Source organism: Alexandromys fortis, unplaced genomic scaffold (assembly GCF_014885135.2).
Source record: "Alexandromys fortis isolate MF-2015 unplaced genomic scaffold, M_Fortis_MF-2015_v1.1 scaffold_255, whole genome shotgun sequence".
Lineage (NCBI taxonomy): Eukaryota > Metazoa > Chordata > Mammalia > Rodentia > Cricetidae > Alexandromys > Alexandromys fortis.
The window spans coordinates 1693303-1712862 of NW_026068158.1; the positions used below are offsets into that span (position 1 = coordinate 1693303).

Below are 19560 nucleotides of genomic sequence, written 5' to 3' on the forward strand. Positions count from 1 at the left end.
GCACAATGAAATTTATATTAGAGAAAAAAATAAATATGAAACATAATTCATGATTACAACTCTCAATACAAAATAAAATGTGCTATTATTATTTTTATGCTGTTGAAATTTATTTTTCCTTGCAACTGTTGTATGTCTATACTGGATTTTCATTTTCAAGATGAATTTATTCTACTTAAACACAACTATGTCAAACATACTGACTACAAAAAAAACTAATCTAAATAGGAAACAATTTGAAATTATATAAATTTCTATTGTTAATTCTTACTGACTAAAAATGAGGTAAAACCCATAATATTCATGAGACTGGGGACATAGAGATGCCATTTTCTGCAGACAAATACCAACTGTAAACAAATAACCCCAGGAAACCAAATCTAAACCTTACAAATAGGAGAAGTATAACTATTGTGGTTAAAAAAAATCTGCAGACTTGGGGTAGGGGAGTCCTTTTTATATAAACTCAGAACCTCCTCAGCTACAGAACTGTCTAGGAAATAAATCCATTCAAGGAAGAACATAACTGTGCCTGCCACCAACAGATAGCCTGTTTATTGACCATTTACTTTCGTTTTGAAGGTCTGAATCAATATAATCCAACACAACTTTGTAGTCAAACTATTCCTATTCAGTCAGAAGATGATCGAGGACAGGGCAGTTACTTCAAATGAAAATGTTTTCCTCTATTTTTCTTTACTCAAAATATCATAAAAATTACATTGCCTGATTGTACTGAAATACATTTCTTTAATTTTGTTCCCTCTCTTGTTAAATCATATGAAATTCCAGTTAATTGCAAGTCTCTTGATGTAACAACTCCAAGAGTTTCCAGATGTTTCAAAATTAAAAACCTGACTCCCATTTCTGTCACCTATTAACCAAATAAAATTGAATATTCACTTACCTTCCATGACTCTCAAGTTTTCTGCCCACTTGATAAGATGCTAACTTCAAGATGCAATGCAAAATATAAATCAAAGTATATAGCTCAAGAACTCAGCATTGCACCTAGCACAAAGAAAGCTCAAAGTCAGGAAGAGAAATTACTCTTTTTTACAATAAATCTGCTGTTCCCACCACTAGTTTCCTTTACTCTTATCACAAAGAATTTACAATCATTTTGATCACAAGGAAATGAAGGAGAAATCATTTTTTGTTACTAGCTCTACCTTCCTGTAAATTGCCTGGCACAAAGCAGATGTTTAATAAATGCTTGATTAAATAATGAACTTAACGTTTTTTGTTAACTAAACTATTCACCATGTTAGAAGAATTGATTAGATTAAGGGCAAGCTAAAATAATTCATACAAAATTAATGAAGTAGGATGCTTAATTGTGGAGTAAAATTTCTAAATGTTCAAGTATTCAAGACCCTTTAAACTTGGCCTTCAGTCTTTGTTTCAAATGAGAGGACTAGCATAGCTCACTCTACTGGATATCCTAACTGTTCAGATATAGCTCTCATATTTTACACGTTATTTTATATGTGTGGCTATGCTGTTTTCCATATAATCTTCCATAGGTTAATTAAGTCTTTCTAAAAAGATGAAAAGAATTTGTTCACAAAACTCCTAAAACTGTATAGTTTAGAAAGTCATCCCTTTGCAGCTACTCACAAATTTGCATGATCACATTCATAGTTTGAAAAACATGTTGAGCTTTCATACATACTCTTTCTAAGTTATATATACTTTTTCATATATTCTTTCTAAAGAATAATAGACAATCTTCATTAAAGAAGGGACAAACGTTTACCTTAATTTTATTAATGGCAAATTTTACTTCTTACCTCATTTAGTCTTGTATATCCATCCAATGCCAAGAATCTGGGTCACACAGTCATGACAAGCAGAGATATAATTTAAGAAATAGTATAAAGACATGTCACATAGTTTCCCACTGCAAAATCACAGGAAGTATCTCCATGAGAAAATACAATTTTCTGAAATTTCCTCATTTTCTTAAGTTTTTAAATTGGTATTTATGCTTGCAAGGTAATTATAATAAAGTCAGAATTTGTGTGGACCTATTGGATACTATATAGATCAAGCTGCTTTCTTCTGTAGAGCTTCAAATGCAAATTCCAATTCTTTAACAGATAATTTTTTCTGGATAAAAGTAAAAAAACACTTAGAGCAACCCTAAATTAAGGTTAGAGTATGATTTTCATAAGATGAACGTACATTATATCAGCAATGTTGTAGCCAATGTCATTACTACTTTTCTGAAAATGAAACACTGAGGTATGACCAGGAGTTCCCTCCATACTGTGTACTACAAACCTATCAAACCCATCTTTCTGTTTATGGATAGGTGCCAATAGATCATTCGCAATAGGATGACTAAACCATCTCTAAAATTAAAGCCTTAAACTGCTGTTATTTGTGTGTGAGTGTGTGTGTGTGTGTGTGCTCAAAGAAAACAATTTAGCAACTATCAAACACCAAGAAACTATTGCATATGATGATAATGTTTTCAATATTTTTTTCCTCCCATTCTCTGACACAGAGGAAAACAGCTTCCCCTAAAGACATATTTCATAGTAAACTTACAATTCATGAAGCACATTTCTTATTTAAAGTCAAAATATGGGACAGCAGGAGCAAAGTGCATTTAACACAAGTAACTAGAGACATGTGCCTTTACTCTTTTTCAATTGAAGAACTGTAGCAAATGCCTTCTCTGAGAAAAGCATCTTATTTAACCTACTTGAAATGGTTTTCTGAAAAAGAAAAGGTACAGAATATGAAGTTACGAGACCTTGACTAGGTTTTTAATACACTATAGTGGTCACTTTGTAATTTCCAATTTCATGAAATATTTTGGAAATATCAGTTTCAAGGCTAAAAATGATTAAATACTCTACCCTAGAAAATTGCTAAAGTAAGGTGGGCAGTGGTGGCATGTTCCTTTAATCCCAGCACTGGAGGCAGATGCAGGCAGATCTTTATGAGCTCAAGGCCAGCCTGGTCTGCAGAGTAAGTTCCAGAACAGCCAAGGTTACATAGAGAAACCCTAATGGATTTATTTATTTTTTAAAAGTCATAGTACTAGGTACATGACAATCAATCAAGAAACAGTTTTAAATTTTAATTTTATTATTCAATGTAAACCAGTTTAATACAGTTCTAAGTATATGTATATTCATCTATCTTATTAATAAATTCAAGCCACATAAAATCACATAAACATAATAAATATATTCTTTTGTCAAAAAATTCTGAAACTATAGTTACAGAAAGGTTTTTCAGATGTTTTGTAATTTCTCCTTTACAGTTCTGCTTCTCTCATTGTAGGAATCCCCCTATGTTATGTACAAGAAAAATCATGAAATGTTTGAAGGAAATGACAAGTACGAAGGCTACTGTGTAGATTTGGCATCTGAAATTGCAAAACATATCGGTATCAAGTATAAAATTGCCATTGTCCCTGATGGAAAATATGGAGCGAGGGACGCAGACACTAAAATCTGGAATGGGATGGTAGGAGAGCTTGTGTATGGGGTAAGCAAACCTACTTATGAGGAATTTACTTACATAAACCTGAAACCTCTTTTCCCTTGGGCATGTATCAATTTTTAAACATCCATTGACTGTTTTATTTTCTAATTTATAGCAATGTTTCAAAATATATTCGACATATTCAAACATTTCCCTATTTCATTAGAAATGCACATTCCAAAGAACAGAGCTCATCCTGGTAATTTAGAACAAGAAAAGAAATAAAAATCCAAAATACAGTGTCCTCCAGATAGCACAGAGAAAGTAATAAAAAAAAAGTGACATTGGCTTTAGAAACTGTGATGAATACGCATTAAACAGGTAGACACAGACAACTTCAATGATCAATCAGCAACCGGTTACTTGGCAGATTCCTTCCAAGAGTATAAAGTCAGTGACTACTTTATCTAATTGTATGTATCCTTGCTATTCATAATTGTTCATAAGTGTCTTTTAACTAATTTCTAATTGTTATAGTCTCCCAGTGTCTAAAATGTTCATCAGTATTGTGCTTCTTACAATTCTTTGAGCCATGGTAAATGTACATTTCAGATAATGTACCTTTTCTGTACCCCCTTTTCATTCAAGCATACATAACAAAACACAAAAGCTAGAATGATTTTCAAAGTAGGCCTCTAACACAGCATGCAGTAGACATGGAATGCACATATAGATAGCCAAGGGCAGTCCTAACACAACACAGCAGGAAATTTCTGCCTCAATGAACAAGATCAAGGTCCCTCATTTTTGGCAGCCTCTGTAGTGTCACAATCAAACCACAGTAATTCTATAATATGTTCCAAATTCAGAGTCCAAACCTATAGTACACAGTAAGTTTGTGCATCCAAATAAAAGAAATAAAACCAATAAAAGAAATAAATGTATGAACTGAATTATGAAATATTCTAAATGCTACTTTGTAGTTTATAGATTCCACGTTCAAAGCACACACTCTCCTTTTGAAATGAAGAATTACATGGAGAACCATCCTTCACCAGGAAAAAGTAAACAGACTCAAGATAAAGGCAAAGGTCACAGGAGGAATCAAATTCCTGGCTAGAACTGCAATGAAACAGTTTTTTTAAATTCTGCATCTCATTCTATTATTATTATTATTATTATTATTATTATTATTATTTAAAACTTTTTTAATTTAAAACCCTCTTGTTGACACACTAAGGAGCCCTAGACACCCTGATGCAGAATGCTGTAGAGCCTGTGCTCGCTGCTTCAGTCTTTACAGATTCTTACAAGCTTTGCTCAGTTGACTTAGAGGGCCTTGTTCCCCCAGTGTCCTCCATCTACTCTGCGTCTTTCACTCTTTTTATTCTCTATACCACTGGGTTCCCTGAGATCTGAGGGGAGGGATTGCACTCGTTCCTATTTTCAAACTAGACATAAGAAACATTTCCCACAAGGTGCAGTACAGTTGCTAAGACTTCAGCAGACACAGGAAAATAGGTCATATCATAAAGCAACCAATTTAACTTCCATAGGGAAGACTTGCCAGAGTGTTTCACTGACTCCAGATGAAAGGAATATGAAATTTAAAAATAATATGCAAAATATATTTTACCATGTGTTTCAATGACCATGTCATAATGGGTTTTAAGTTCTGAAGGAGTCACTTACACTCTACTCTTAAGACTTTAATTTCTAATACTTCATAAAATGGCATGGTCCAAATTGTTAGAACCATGGGCCCAAAATATGCTAGGTCAGAAGACGTAAATTTTTTTAATTTTTCTTTTTAAGCATATCTTTATAGTCATAATGGGAAATCCTAGGTATAAGACACAATTCTAAACATGTAGATAAAATTTTCTACTTGCCACTAAATAAATTATTTAAAGGCTTTAGATTTTGGAAAATTTCAGATTACTAACTCCATCCCTACTTAGCTTTAGATGGTCTGACCTACTGGAAAAATTCTGGGATATCTGTTACATGTCTTCTCTCATCTCTGCATAAATAAGTGTTGTGACTATATTTTATTTGGGAGAAATTGCATAAATAATAAAAAAAAAACAAATGGTGCAAGAGATCATAAACAACACCCATGTCAGAGCAATAGAAAGTCCTGAAATTACATAATTCTCAATGACAGCAAAGAGATGCCGTAAGGCTCTTAGTAACAACACACTGTTTCTTCAGAGCGATTTGAAGACACCAATGTCTTGATTTGTCCACGTTGTCCCAAAGGAAATGTCTTCATGTCTCTTATAGGTTCCCCTGACTACTTTTTACTGTTGTTTCTATAGTCTGTGCTTGATTCTTCACTTTTTCTTACTTGCTTGCTTGCTTGCTTCCTTCCTTCCTTCTTTCCTTGCTTCTTTCTCCCTTCCTTCCTTCCTTCCTTCCTTCCTTCCTTCCTTCCTTCCTTTCTTTTCTTCTTTTTCTTAACGCATACTCAAATGCCTAGTTTGCAAGGTTTGAGGTAAAGCATGGTCATTTTCTCCTAGACAAAACTTATTAGAGAGTAAAACAAGAAACTATAGAAATTTTGTTTATTCTTTGGAAACTGTTACTATAAATTTTATACATTGATTGCCTTGCATCATTTACATAGAGAGCTAACATACAACTGTATAGGAACCTGACATACACTTTCAGGACACTCCCTTAATCAATCCCTCTGTCTCTCTGTCTCTCTCTCACTCTCAGCATATGTTTGCTCATCTTTGTGCTTGATCACAAAAAGTAAAGAGCAATCTATTAATGACTTAACACTAAAATTGCCTGTAGTATGAGTGATGGAGTGAAGGAGTGAAGAAGTGATTCCTTATTGTCACGCCAATGGTGTTTAAGAATAAATATCTCATCTAGCTTCCAATGGAAGCATCTCACACACTCTATTTTATCAATCTGTAAAAGGTAACAAAACAAAGCACACACAACAACCTCAGCATTGGCACACAATGTCCACACACATTCTCACCCGTTGTACTGAGCTGTGATCAATATAACAAACCCGAAGTCTCAAACTATGTAGCAGTGAATTAAGACAGGTTGTCTCTAAATAAATCTAAAAATTAAAAGTACAAAAGGTCAGTGTTTAAGAGCATTTGCTTTTGGCAAAAAGAGTAAAGAACCAGAGATCAGCTCCTAGCACCATTGTTGGACAGCTCATAGCCATCTGTAAGTCTAGCTCCCTATTCTGACCTCTGAGGGAACCTGTCCACATGAACACATACAAACACATACACATCTATCAAAATTAACAAATCTTGTAAAAAATGATAGCCTCTGGAGAAGATTGTGTCTAAATATGCCCACTCTTATTTTGATGAGAACTATTTTCCTTTAAAGTAAATAAAACTATTTTAATTTTTTGTTTAAACCAGAGTTTAATTTTTATGGCACAATTTATAAAATTCTATTGAAGATGTTTTCCAGACTCAAGTCTAAGAGCTACCACAGTGTGGAAAACTCACTCAGTCTTAGTTCTGTCCAGATAAGCAGCAGGAAAATGTCATTTAAGGTAATTTAATCTGCATCACATAAAGACTACATCAGCACATGTTCGCTATGTCTAATTAAGGGTTTAGTAGGTAAACAGGCAAAAACGCTATCCCATTTTAGAGACACAGAAAAAAAATAACTCAGGGTCACCAAACAATGAAAAGGGGTCTTGTGACTTTGATATCTGAGAATTAAAGATACTATCTTGTTTTAAAAGAATATCAGAAAGAGAAAATCAAAGAATGTTTATCACAGGAAGCAAATGGCAGCTTCCAGATTTTTGTGTGTGAGCTGAGCTGGAATATGTTGTCAAAAGAACAGGGATTTTTTTTTTTTTATGAGACAAACACTGATCAGGCAATACCCTTGACAATATTTTTGCAGGTGGGCACAGTATGTAACCCAAACACTTGGGAAAGCTGAGGATCAGGAATCCAAGGCCAACATAAACTGCATAGTGGGATTCTGTCTCAACCTTTGTCAATTTATGTATTAAGTAGTATCTCATAAAACCAAACCACTACGTGTTTTATTACCTATAACTGACATTTATTACTGATGGCATCCAAATTTATTTTAAAAAATGAATGCAATACTGGTAAACTTTGCTGATCACTCTACTGCTAACTGCTCCATGGAATTTGCTGATGTGTATTTCCTTGTGTCTTTTCTCTCACAGAAAGCAGAGATTGCTATTGCACCTCTGACAATCACTTTGGTGCGTGAGGAGGTCATCGATTTCTCTAAGCCTTTCATGAGTTTAGGCATCTCTATCATGATCAAAAAGCCTCAGAAATCTAAACCAGGAGTGTTCTCCTTCTTGGACCCTCTGGCCTATGAGATCTGGATGTGCATAGTGTTTGCATACATTGGTGTCAGTGTGGTCTTATTCCTAGTCAGTAGGTTTAGCCCATATGAGTGGCACACGGAAGAGCCCGAGGATGGAAAGGAAGGTCCCAGCGACCAGCCTCCCAATGAGTTTGGCATCTTTAACAGCCTCTGGTTTTCCCTGGGTGCCTTTATGCAGCAAGGATGTGACATTTCACCCAGGTTAGTGTCAAAACTGACGCTCTTCACCAGTTCTCAGAGATTCTGAATGTTCTCCATAGTTTCTCTGTCTTCTTCTCCCTGAGACAGAACACCAACTGAAGTGCAGAAAAAATAGCAATTATCTCATAATCCTATTTTATAACTAATATCTTCTAAGCTAGCACAAAACATAAATGCATTACAAGAAGTAACTATGTGATCCACTGCCACTCCCCAAAATTATTTTGTAATACTTTTCATTGAGTAGCTTTACAGGTGTTAACCAAATCTAAACTGTAGAATAACACCCATTTTTATGGTATCTCTTATCCAAAAACTGTTGCTGTGGCTGTTATTGTGATCTGTCATCAAAAATTGTTGTTGAACTTAACTCACATAACTTAAGGGAAATCTCTGTTCTGGAGTTTCTAGAAACATGAATGCTGTGCTTTGTAGTAGATGTGGATGGTTTTTTAGGAAGCATTGAAGGAAGCTGAGCACCGGGGGAAGAGCTAGCCATGGAAATAGCTGTTTCTGCAAGGGTCATCGGGATTTCCTTTCTTCCCTGCCACTGTGCAATTGTAACACAAAAACTCCAGCTTGCTACATAAAAAAATGGTTGGTTTCTCCCACAAGAGTAACTAAAAGAATAAGAAGGAAAATATCGAATTTTGTTTATTTGAAAATATATATATATATTTAGAAATATTTGTGTTTCCAAAAGAAGGCTTTTTGTAATCAATTCATCTGAAATTAAGACCCAAGAAATGACAAAAAAATCTTTAAATTTCAATAATATAGGATAAAGAGGCAAAAACAAAGGATCAGAGCAAACCAAGTTTTTTGAACTGAAGGTTAAGACTATACTAAGTTAAAACTAACAGGTTCCATATTTTAAATCACAAATGACCTGATTAAAATTAGCAAAGAGGGCAGGGGGGTAGAAGAACCACAAAAAAATTCCAAGTTTTGCTTTACATAAAACAAGAAGTGTTTATGACTAGGGAGTTGATTCAGACTAAACCCAGAGATCTGAATTCAATTCCTAGGCTCTACCTGGTAGAAGAAAATAACTCCCCCCTGACTTCTTTATGTATAACATAGTGCATACATGCACATGCCAACACACAAATAGATAAATACAATGCAATTTTTAAAAATTTAACTCTATATTTTAAAGCTACTTGGCAGATGTGGTGATTTACCTACAACACTCAGGAGGCTGAGGCAGAATTGCTCCACATATAAGAAAGCTATGGGGCACATAGTGAGTTTCAAGCCAGCCTGGACTATATAATGAGAGAGACCATGTTTTGATGGTAAAAATTAGTAAAATTAATTATGAACAATATTCCCTGTATTTTTAAAATTTATTTTATCTTAACTTTTCTTCTGTTAATTACATCCTCCTACACAGCATAAAATATACTTTTAGGACAACTCCTCATCTCAAAGTAAGGTCTCTTGAGGCCAAATCTTCTCATCTCACTTAGTCCAGCCTCATCTTGACCTACATGGCATCCTCTCTGGAAGGTGTCTACCATTGGGCAGAAAATCTAAACTCTGTTAGTTTAAAATCTAATCTCTCATTGTCTGCAACATGAAGAGAGTAAAACACTGCCAATAAAACCAGAATACCATATTGTCGTTTATCAATGGCTGCATCCTACTTCAAAGATGATGAACTATCAGAGAGGGTACAGACGACATTAAGCAATATTCCCTTTGCTCTCTGCCAGAGAGGACAGTTCCACATTTCTGCCAATAAAAAAAAAAACAAATTCATTTTGCCATGCCTTCAGTGGCACTTAATTTTAGCAATGATGTGAAGTATGCCATTGTGCATCAATATAAGCCACGTTCTTAAGTAGACTAGCAGAAAATAGCACAATATTTGAAATTGTAACTTTTAAATATGGTTGAGAATTGGTGACATTTCTTTATTTTTCCTGTGACTTAGAAAGGTAAAAACTGTATAATTTTATCCATGTTTAGATCCCTGTCAGGTCGAATTGTTGGAGGCGTCTGGTGGTTCTTCACACTCATCATTATATCATCTTACACTGCCAATCTGGCTGCTTTCCTGACGGTGGAGAGGATGGTCTCCCCCATAGAAAGTGCAGAAGACCTGGCCAAACAAACAGAAATTGCATACGGAACCCTAGATTCGGGATCAACAAAAGAATTCTTCCGAGTAAGTCACAGGCAATGTTTACAACACTTATAACAGTAGTGTGGATTGGAACGCACAATGACAACAGCTGAGTTTACTCTTCATGGCTTTTTCTAGGTTTTATAATCATAATCTTAACTTACTGAAACTGATGCACACTGCAAGAAAAAACCTCTCTGAGAAATAACAATAGTAAAAAGGTAACCAAAGTCACATGGCTTACCCAACATCCCAGTGTTACTAGCACTCTGATCATTTTACTTCAAAAAAGATTAGAACTCTATCTATCTGAGGTCAAGAATAGAAAAATGGAAAGCAAACCTTTCTTTTTAAAAGAAAGACTACATTTAACTTTTGTATTTGACACTCAAGACCTCAGTGCAGACTCTGCTTTTTCTTTTTTTTTTTCTTTTTGTAATTACTTTAAAAAAATGCCAATCCAAATTCCTACTCCCTCCCCTCCTCCCAGTTCCCTTCCTCTCCCTCCACAGACCCTCCCTCCACCCCTCCAGCTTTAAGGGAGTGACATGAGCCGTGCCCTGTGGAAAGTCCAAGGCCCTACCTACTACGCCTAGGTTGAGCAAGGTTTACATCCAAAGAGAATAGGGTCCCATGTAGCTGGTGTATGCAAGTAGAGACACATCCCAGTGTGACTCTCAGTGGCCCCTCAGTCTGCCCCAGATGTCAACCCCCTTCAGGGGAAGCTTGGTTGTTCCCATGCTCCCAGTCCAGTTGGAGTTGGTGAGCTACCATTAGCTCAAGCAAACTGTCTCAGTGGATGACCCCCTCATGGTCTTAAATTCCTTGCTAATACTCTCACTCCCTCCACTCTTAAACTCTATCTTGGGAGTTCAGTCCAGTGCTCCAGTGTGGGTCATTGTTTCTGTTGCCATCTGTTGTTGAATGAAGGTTCTATGGTGATATTTAAGATAATCATCAGTCTGACTACAGAGTAAGGTCAGCTCAAACACCCTCTCCTCTATTGCTTAGGATCTCAGTGCAGACTCTTTTATGAGCCAAATCACTATGTAATCTATTCCATAGCTATGGTTTTCAAAGCAAAAGCTTCGCTTTCTTACAAAATGCTATTGGCAAGAAAGGTACCTCCCTAAAAAATGGTTCTGGAGACATCTATACAGTTGTATGGAATTTAGATTTGGTGGCTTTTGTTTGACAGTAAAATGTTTCAAGTTAGTATAACTGTGTGTTGTGTGAATAAAGTTCCTTTGACTTTTTATTACTAATGAAGGGTGTTTGTCTTAGTCTGTTCTGTTATTTTTTCAGTTGTTACATTGTAGTTAAATTGCTTTTAACCATTTTTAATTTTTTGAGACAGTATTTCTCTGTGTAACAGCCCTAGCTATCCTAGAACTAGCTCTCTAGACCAGGCTGGCCTCAAACTCACAGAGATCCGCCTGCCTCCTGAGTACTGGGATTAAAGACGTGGGCCGTCACTACCTGGCTAGTTTTTTGTTTGTTTCATTTTGTTTTGTGTCGTTTTGAAGTTAACAAATTAACTAGTTTAGTTCTGGAATCTTGTTCAGATATGCTATTATGCTTTGTTTTTCTCAATGCTTCCCTGTCACCTACGGTCCTCTTCATGTCCCCCATGTTCCCTTCTTATGGGTCCTTTCTACTCCAAATATCCCTTCTTTTCTTTCAGTTCCCTTCTAATTTGCTTCTTCTTAGGTATACAAAACCTACTGAGCAATGTACACTCACAGATACTACCAGCTTATTTTCTGAATTGGGGGCCAAAATATTAAAAGGTGGCCAAAGTGGCATTTCATAGATATTGAAGTAGATGATAATGAATATATGTTTTATTTAATATCAATTAGTTGATATTATTCTAAATAATACCAATTATTCAGAATGTGAGAAATATTTTACTATTTTTTAAGCTTTTTTATTTGAAAGCAATGATAGCTTATCTTCTGGACTTTTCAACAGCGTCTGAGAGAGTGACATATGTCATTTTTCTCAGTAGCTTAAAAATAAACAAAACCAAATTTATGCTCTGTGAACTGGCTTTAAATTTACTTGACTTTCAATTAGATACCTTTTAAAGAAGAAATTTTCATTTTTATTTTGATTATATAGTATTACAAATATTTATATAAATCTAAATTAACACCAAATCACTCAAAACTTGATGAAACAAACCAATGAGTATTGTGCTTAGTGTTGAGTATTAGCCACAAATATTGATTAAAATTTCAAATGATCTGAAAATATTTGTGAATTTTTCTGAATGACTAAGTAACTGTTATGACAGTAGACGTTATTAATATTGTCTGGATAAAGTTACTCAGTCAAGCCTTCTCTTAATTTACTGAAGAGATGGTAACATTTACTGACATGTCCTGGAAGCCTTCCTGTATCTGAATAGAATGCTGTCACTTCCCTTCTACAGAGAAGTGATGAATGGTGTCCATTAAATGATAGAATTGGCAGGTTCACCACATTGCCTTGAGTAATGAAAGAGAAAAGACATATCGTGTTGATACCTGGGAAAAACAAATGATAGCTCACTGGAAAGCTCTTTAGAGGCCAACACAGTGCAAATATTGACCTCTTAGTCTTATTAAAAATTTTATTTTTTCCTGTTCAAATTCTGAAAACTGGTGAGATAGATAAGAGGTTGTATCAATTAAAACACGTGTAAGCAATGAAAGCTGCCTCCATCGTTTAAGTCTTCTCATACAAGCTCAACCCCAATCAAGCCTCTAATTCTTTCTCTCTTGCCCAATTTCAGTTTTAAAATGGGAATATTTTTGTAAGTTTAGGTATATATTTTTACAGAACATTCCAAACAGAACTGGGACAACAAAGTAATTTTCTTAGGCAAAACTCTTTCAAGAATGTGTACATTTGGGTCTTCTGATAAAAACAACATTATTTTGTACCCTATTTGCCTCCTTCCTGCCACTTCCATTCATGGTGACCTGGTTTATATAAACCATTGGTCTGATAAGCAGAGAAACAGAATTTGAAAGGGTATTTTTATACTTGTCCAAAATGCTTTTTTTTTTTTTTTTTTTAGTATACCATAATGGCACATCTGTCAGCTCCACTCAGCCATCTCAGGCAGCAAGTGACCTACAGGCAGCACTACACAAGAAGGCATTGCTTTTTCCCACTGCAAAAACAATGTAGGCCATTCTTGGGGGGAAATTACATATGCACTTGCCTTGGCTTCTCCCCTTATGAAAGTCCCTATACTTGGGGTTCTGCACATCTTGTTAAGCTTATACTTTCTAAAGCACTGTACATGTCACTCATGACAGCCACGCCACTCAAGCATTCTATATTACACACCTAACTCAGATACTGATTTTCACGGCAACCCAAACTGAATCTTGTTTCTGTCGTCAGTAAGCTGGAAGAATAAGTGAGCTCGGGGTTTAGAATATTATCAACTAAGATACAGATGAGACGTCCCCAAAACACAGGCCTTGATTCCTATACCACTAACAGATAGAAAGTAACTAAATGTCCATGAGAATGCATGATATACATTTTCTATTAAAAGCAGGTATGTACAATACTTTGTGTGTAAGGAATGAGAATAGCTTTATTAAAATTCTAAGCATTGTTTGAACTAATATATTAATCTTGAAAATTGTTGCACAATAATGATGAAATGAACAGATCTGCTATTTCTAATTCTTATAAACTGACTTTTACATGATCTATACTTATTACCTTGAGCATATCTACTTCCCATGCCTGATTTTAATTAGACGCACAGTTAAAAGATTTTGAAATGCAAAATGTCCATAAACATGTGCTTATTAGCTTTCTGGGTCTGTAGAATGTCCCTGATTTTAGCCCATCTCATCAAATTTGTAAATATTTGCTTGACTTCACCCATTAACAAACATGCTTGCAGCCCCCAGGGCTGTTATTTCTGGTTTTATGCTTTTTGACTCTCTTTACAGTTTGCCTATTGTGTGATCTTGTCCAAATCAGTGCACTTTCAGTCAGACTCAGTATTTCTAAACCTTGCCAGAGTGACGAGATAAGCCCAGCATTCCAATGAGTGGTCTGCCCTTCAGAACTTCTGCTTAGGCCTCCTAAAGTCATCACAAACACTGTGTGGATTCATCTTTTATTCCTTAATTTTAAAGAGAATTGATGCAGCAGTAATTTTCCTCATATTAGTGGTATAGAAGTGGATTTTCAGAGCTAGGTGAATCTCTCAGTGATTAGAGTCCCCACAACTTACCTAAATAGTAATCTGCCAACCTAAAACTCCAGACATTTGGAAGATGGAGATAGCAGATTCCCCAGAACAAACTAGCTAAACAGATTCTGGGTTTGACTGAGACACCATGCCTCAATGAATAAAGTAGAGCAATCAATTGATATTGGAATCATCCCACTATCAATTTCAGATGGCCACATGCATGTGCACTTGTGTGTACATGCATGCACACACATTTTCCCACATATATGATAATATGCATACACTTACATGTACACCATAAACAAACATACATGCAATGAAAAAAGTAAACATTCAAAAATCTGTGAATGTCCTAAAATTTTTTAATCTTAATTTTTCTCCATGCTACTCTTTCCTTTTGTTGTCTTATTTGACAACAGTTATTAGCAATAACTGGAAAGCTGCCATGTAATTAGTACTTTTCTTGTATTCTTAATATTTTTTTTTCAAAATGGAGCTATAAAACAGATCAGTTGGCAAAGTGTTGGCCGTGCAAGTATACAGACCTGAGTTTGATACCCAGAACTCACTTAAAAAGTTGAATATAGTGTTGTAGGCTTATAATCCCAACACCAGAAAGGCAGGACAGGCAGGTCCTCAGGACAGACTGACCAGCCTATCTATCCTGTCGGGTCAATGAGAAACACTGCCTCAAAAAACAGGGTGGATGGAACCTGAGGAAAGATACCCAAAGTTGACCTCTGACCTCACGCACATGTTCATGCATGCACACCCATATAGACATGTAAGAGTGGACATGCACACACACACAGACTCACCACAACTTCTATACTATGGGATGTTTTTTCAAGTGTGAGTAGCATCAAAACTTTTCAAAATCCCTTCTAGATTGTCCATTTCTCACATTCTTTGTCATAGAACAAATGCAGTGATGAGCATTGGTCTGTGGTAGGAAGCTATCAAACATGAATGCTTGCTGGCACTTTTCTATCTTACCAGAAGTGTCTTTTGGAAACTTCTGAGTTCATGTGGCTCTTTTTCACATAGAAATGTATTTGGGGAGCTGTTGGTACCTCTCAGTAACTGAAAGTGCTCACTTGCAACAGCTTCAAAACTGGGTTTGAGATCTAGAACCCATGAAAGGAGATAACTGATTCTCTAAAGCTGTCTTTCGACCCCCACACATGCAGGCTGGCACCCCACCCTACACACACACACACGCACACACACACACGCACACACACACACACACAAACACACATTAATAATTAAATTTCAGTTTAAAATTCAAAAAGCTTAAGTAAACTAAGTAGTGAGGGTAATAAAGGTAGACAAAGTAACTTTTAAAAATAAATAAGCATCTTGGCAAGAGACACAAGAAGAGACTGACACGAAATAAAGTTTGAAAACAGAAATCACTTCTCTTTATTCTCTTTAAAGCCCAGTGTGTTGTCCTAATTGTTGATGTTGTCAAATTCAGTCTCAAGCTGGGTGAGTCATCTAGAGCTTGGATATTGTTCAGTGGGTACTCAGTTTGTAAACGCCAGCACTTTTCCTCTGTCTCCTTAATGTTCAAGGGCTGACTTGGTATGAACCAAATTTTCGAGTCTTGAAAAAATTATACATATAAATAAAAATGTCTCTAGTACAACTCAAATGAAGAATTGAGAAGAGTTTCACAGAAGCAGCAATCAGGTCTGACCTGATCTTTCTCAGCCTCATCAACAATATGATAGGATGTGTGGTTTTAAATGTCCAATGCTTTTCAGAACCTTCTACCTATAATAACAACAGCAACAACAATATCCAGTGAAACAGTAGTGTAATCATTACTATGACACGTGGTACATGCTTTTTAAATCATTGCTATAAATGTCTGTCACTTGGTTGATTTTCTAAAAGAATTTGAAAAGTTGAACTTCTGAAGAATTGGGTTTCTGCCAGGAAAACTGAATAATGGATAATGGAATGACACCAAAAGACTTACCATAACCACGCTTTTGTTAGTATTAACATGCTGTTCCCTTTTTCCCTGTATTTAATTTTATTTGCATTTCCTCCAGAGATCAAAAATAGCAGTGTATGAAAAGATGTGGACCTACATGCGATCAGCAGAGCCGTCTGTGTTCACTAGGACTACAGCTGAGGGCGTGGCTCGTGTCCGCAAGTCCAAGGGCAAATTTGCCTTCCTCCTGGAGTCCACCATGAATGAATACATTGAGCAGCGCAAGCCCTGTGACACGATGAAAGTGGGAGGAAACCTGGATTCCAAAGGCTATGGTGTAGCAACGCCCAAGGGTTCCTCATTAAGGTGGGTGGAATAGTATAACAATAGATCATGCATTGTTATAGTATTCCACCTTCCCTGATGTCCCTGAGAGAATTATTTTACTTTGTGTGTAAACATAGTATGTTTGTTGGTTTATTTTCAGTTTTTCCATTTCATACTTTTGATCAACAGTCAGGCAAAAAGCAATTTTTTTTATTTGACTCCAAAATGATCATAGTTGACATTCATCCTTGAAGGCCATATAAAAACCAACATGGTTGAACACTAGTTGCTTGCAGTGGGCCTAAATCATGGATATTGTATCTTTCTAGATCTCATCAACTTTTTCTGTTGTTTTGCCCACCAAAATTGATGCTGCCTGCTGCCATTGTGTCAGTAGTGAGTCTACGTTTTATTGTTATGCTTAAACATCATGCCAGCATCTCAGTCAGAAGAAATCCACTTCTTTTCAATAGAGTGATTTCCTTTTTCCATTTCAATATTTTATTTAATATGGCATCATTCTATTTCAGACTATGATGAGGTTGCACTGGTACTGTTTGAAATCATGTCCACTTACAAAGCGCAGAGTATGCTCTGGCTTTATGGTGCTTACTCAGGTCACACTCCCATATATTTGAAAGGGAGTGTGGTGTAAGTAAGATCTGTAAAGTTAGAACAAGTATAACTCAAAATTATTTGTAGATAGAGTCTGCCAAGGGGCTCAAAAGAAAAGCATTGCCTGTATAGGTTAAAAGGAAGACTTGCACTCTTACAGAAGTACTGATCAAATCTCCCCTTTGCATTCTCAACATAGAAATTTCATGTTTACACCCAGGAAGCAGAATTCCCTATTTTCCTTAAGTACTAAAGGCTGCTTTGAACCTACCAGAGCTAGAGTGCCCCCCCACCGCCCCACAAGTGATACCTGACAAATCACTCTGGTATCAGTGCTGCTTAGGAGAGAAGCACAAAGCTCAGATTCAAGAGGAAAATCTCTCAGGCTTTACTAAAGGGCTTAACCAAGAACCTGTCTTGAAAAGTGATGTCTCTTGTAAGCCACTGAAAACTGAAGGTAATGATAATTGTACTATTGCCCAGCCACAATGAAAGCAATGCCAATGTCCTGTGGTTGTTTTCATTGGCTTCAGAAAGGGGACTTAGATGTTCTTGGGTGTGCCAGGTTGGGGAAAAATTGAGATATCTATTTGAGAAACAAATATGGGTACTGAGAAGGGTGATAGTACTCAATATAGTGTGTGGGGGAGGGCATTCTGTGAATGGGAAACTTTTTTAAAGGAAGTAGGTACAGAAAGTAGTTAGAAAACACAAATTTGAGTACAGATTCTTGAAGCTCTGATCTCTGGTTTATTTGAACAAATATCCCATATAAAACTGGAAGGGAAAACACCACACTAATAAATTACTCATGAAAGAACCCTAACTAAAAGATTTCAGCCTCTTAAAAACTTAAACTACCACCAAGATGTTTAAGACTTTGTTGATATGTCTTGTACAATGTGTCATAAAAGGTATATAATTTCCATAAATCAGGTATCAGAAAAACTTCTGTTGAGGAACCGGTACAAAAACACTTTAATGTAAATAACTTATAAGAAATACAAAGCTGAAAGCAACTATGACTTGTGTGTAGATCCTTGATCAGGCTATTGATTACATTCACTGGCTGTCTCTCTTAATTAATTCCCGGTGGATATAGCTGCCGTGTCCTGTGTCTTGTGTCTTCTGATAAAGTCAAGCTTCAGGGACTGAATTTGGCCGTAAGATACAGTGCATCTGCCTCCCATTGATGGCTAGAGAGTTTCCTCTTAAATGGGCCACTTTGTCAAATCGACACTACAAGCATTGTTTGGGGCGACCTCAATGAAGGACTTCATCTGTCCAGAACTGTAATAGTGAGTGATTGGCTTCCCCCTCTTTTCCTGTCCTCACTAGATCTTGTTAATGAGGCAATTGTTAAACTCAACTTCCTGGATGGGGAGTTTGTTTATGCATTTGTTTTCTGTATGACACAGTTTCCTGAACAAGCTGGCCCCTACATGCAAAAACCACAGTCATTTTGTACATGTCTTTGAGAGCACTGGAAGGAAACTGAAGGCATTCACATTTTCCCTATCTCCACTCCCTCCCCCCCTCCATCCTCAGCCATGTAAGCAAGGTAGGCCCATTAAATTGAAATTCTCATTCTCCTTCCCCTAGGAGATTTGTCTTTCAAGAGGTGCAAACCAATACAGATTTTAACTATTAAGCATATTTTGCATATATGGATAAGTTCACATTAATTGCATTCATAAAGCAAAATCCAGAGGGCACACCATCATCAGATGTCCCTGAAAGCTGTCTTACTTATTCAGTAGAAACTTAAATCTGCTTTCCCACAGGAACTATTTTTTCAAATCTGGTTTTGCATTCATTGCTCTGCTTATGGTAAGACATGTGTATGTCATTGTCATTACCTGTGGCTTCCTCATAACCTCTCTTGTGATTCACTAAGTAACTGAGAAAAGATAAAACAGCATTTTTTTCCTTCTGTGTTGTGTAATCATAACCAGATAAGACTGGCAAACAGCTGATCATGTTCCTTTCACCTAGAGTTTTAAGCATCCATACTTTAATATTTGTTCAAAAATGTGATGGGTGGTGGTGGTGCATGCATTTAATTCTAGCACCCAGGAAGCAGAGGCAGTCAGATCTATGTGAGTTCAAGTCCAGCTTGGTCTACAAAGACAGTACTAGGACAGCCAGAATTGTTATACAGAGAAACCCTGTCTTAAAAAAAGAACTAAAAACAAACAAATAAAACCAAATAATTTTGCTATGGAATAAATGTCACAGAAAAGAAGAATCAAGTGACAAACAGAACAAGTTGTCGAGACTTTGTTTTTTACTGTGAGCTTTAAAAGAAACACA

General features: G+C 36.2%; 1 protein-coding gene across 2 annotated transcripts in view; it reads left to right on the forward strand.

Moving 5' to 3' along the window:
• Positions 1–19560, forward strand: part of Gria4 (glutamate ionotropic receptor AMPA type subunit 4) — a 403578-nt gene that overhangs the window by 339089 nt on the left and 44929 nt on the right. For both annotated transcript variants that reach the window (XM_050127542.1, XM_050127540.1), the window contains exons 11-14: positions 3301–3507; positions 7646–8016; positions 9991–10189; positions 16424–16671. In XM_050127542.1, the coding sequence (XP_049983499.1) occupies positions 3301–3507; positions 7646–8016; positions 9991–10189; positions 16424–16671 (1025 nt within the window). The remainder of the gene's footprint in view (positions 1–3300; positions 3508–7645; positions 8017–9990; positions 10190–16423; positions 16672–19560) is intronic.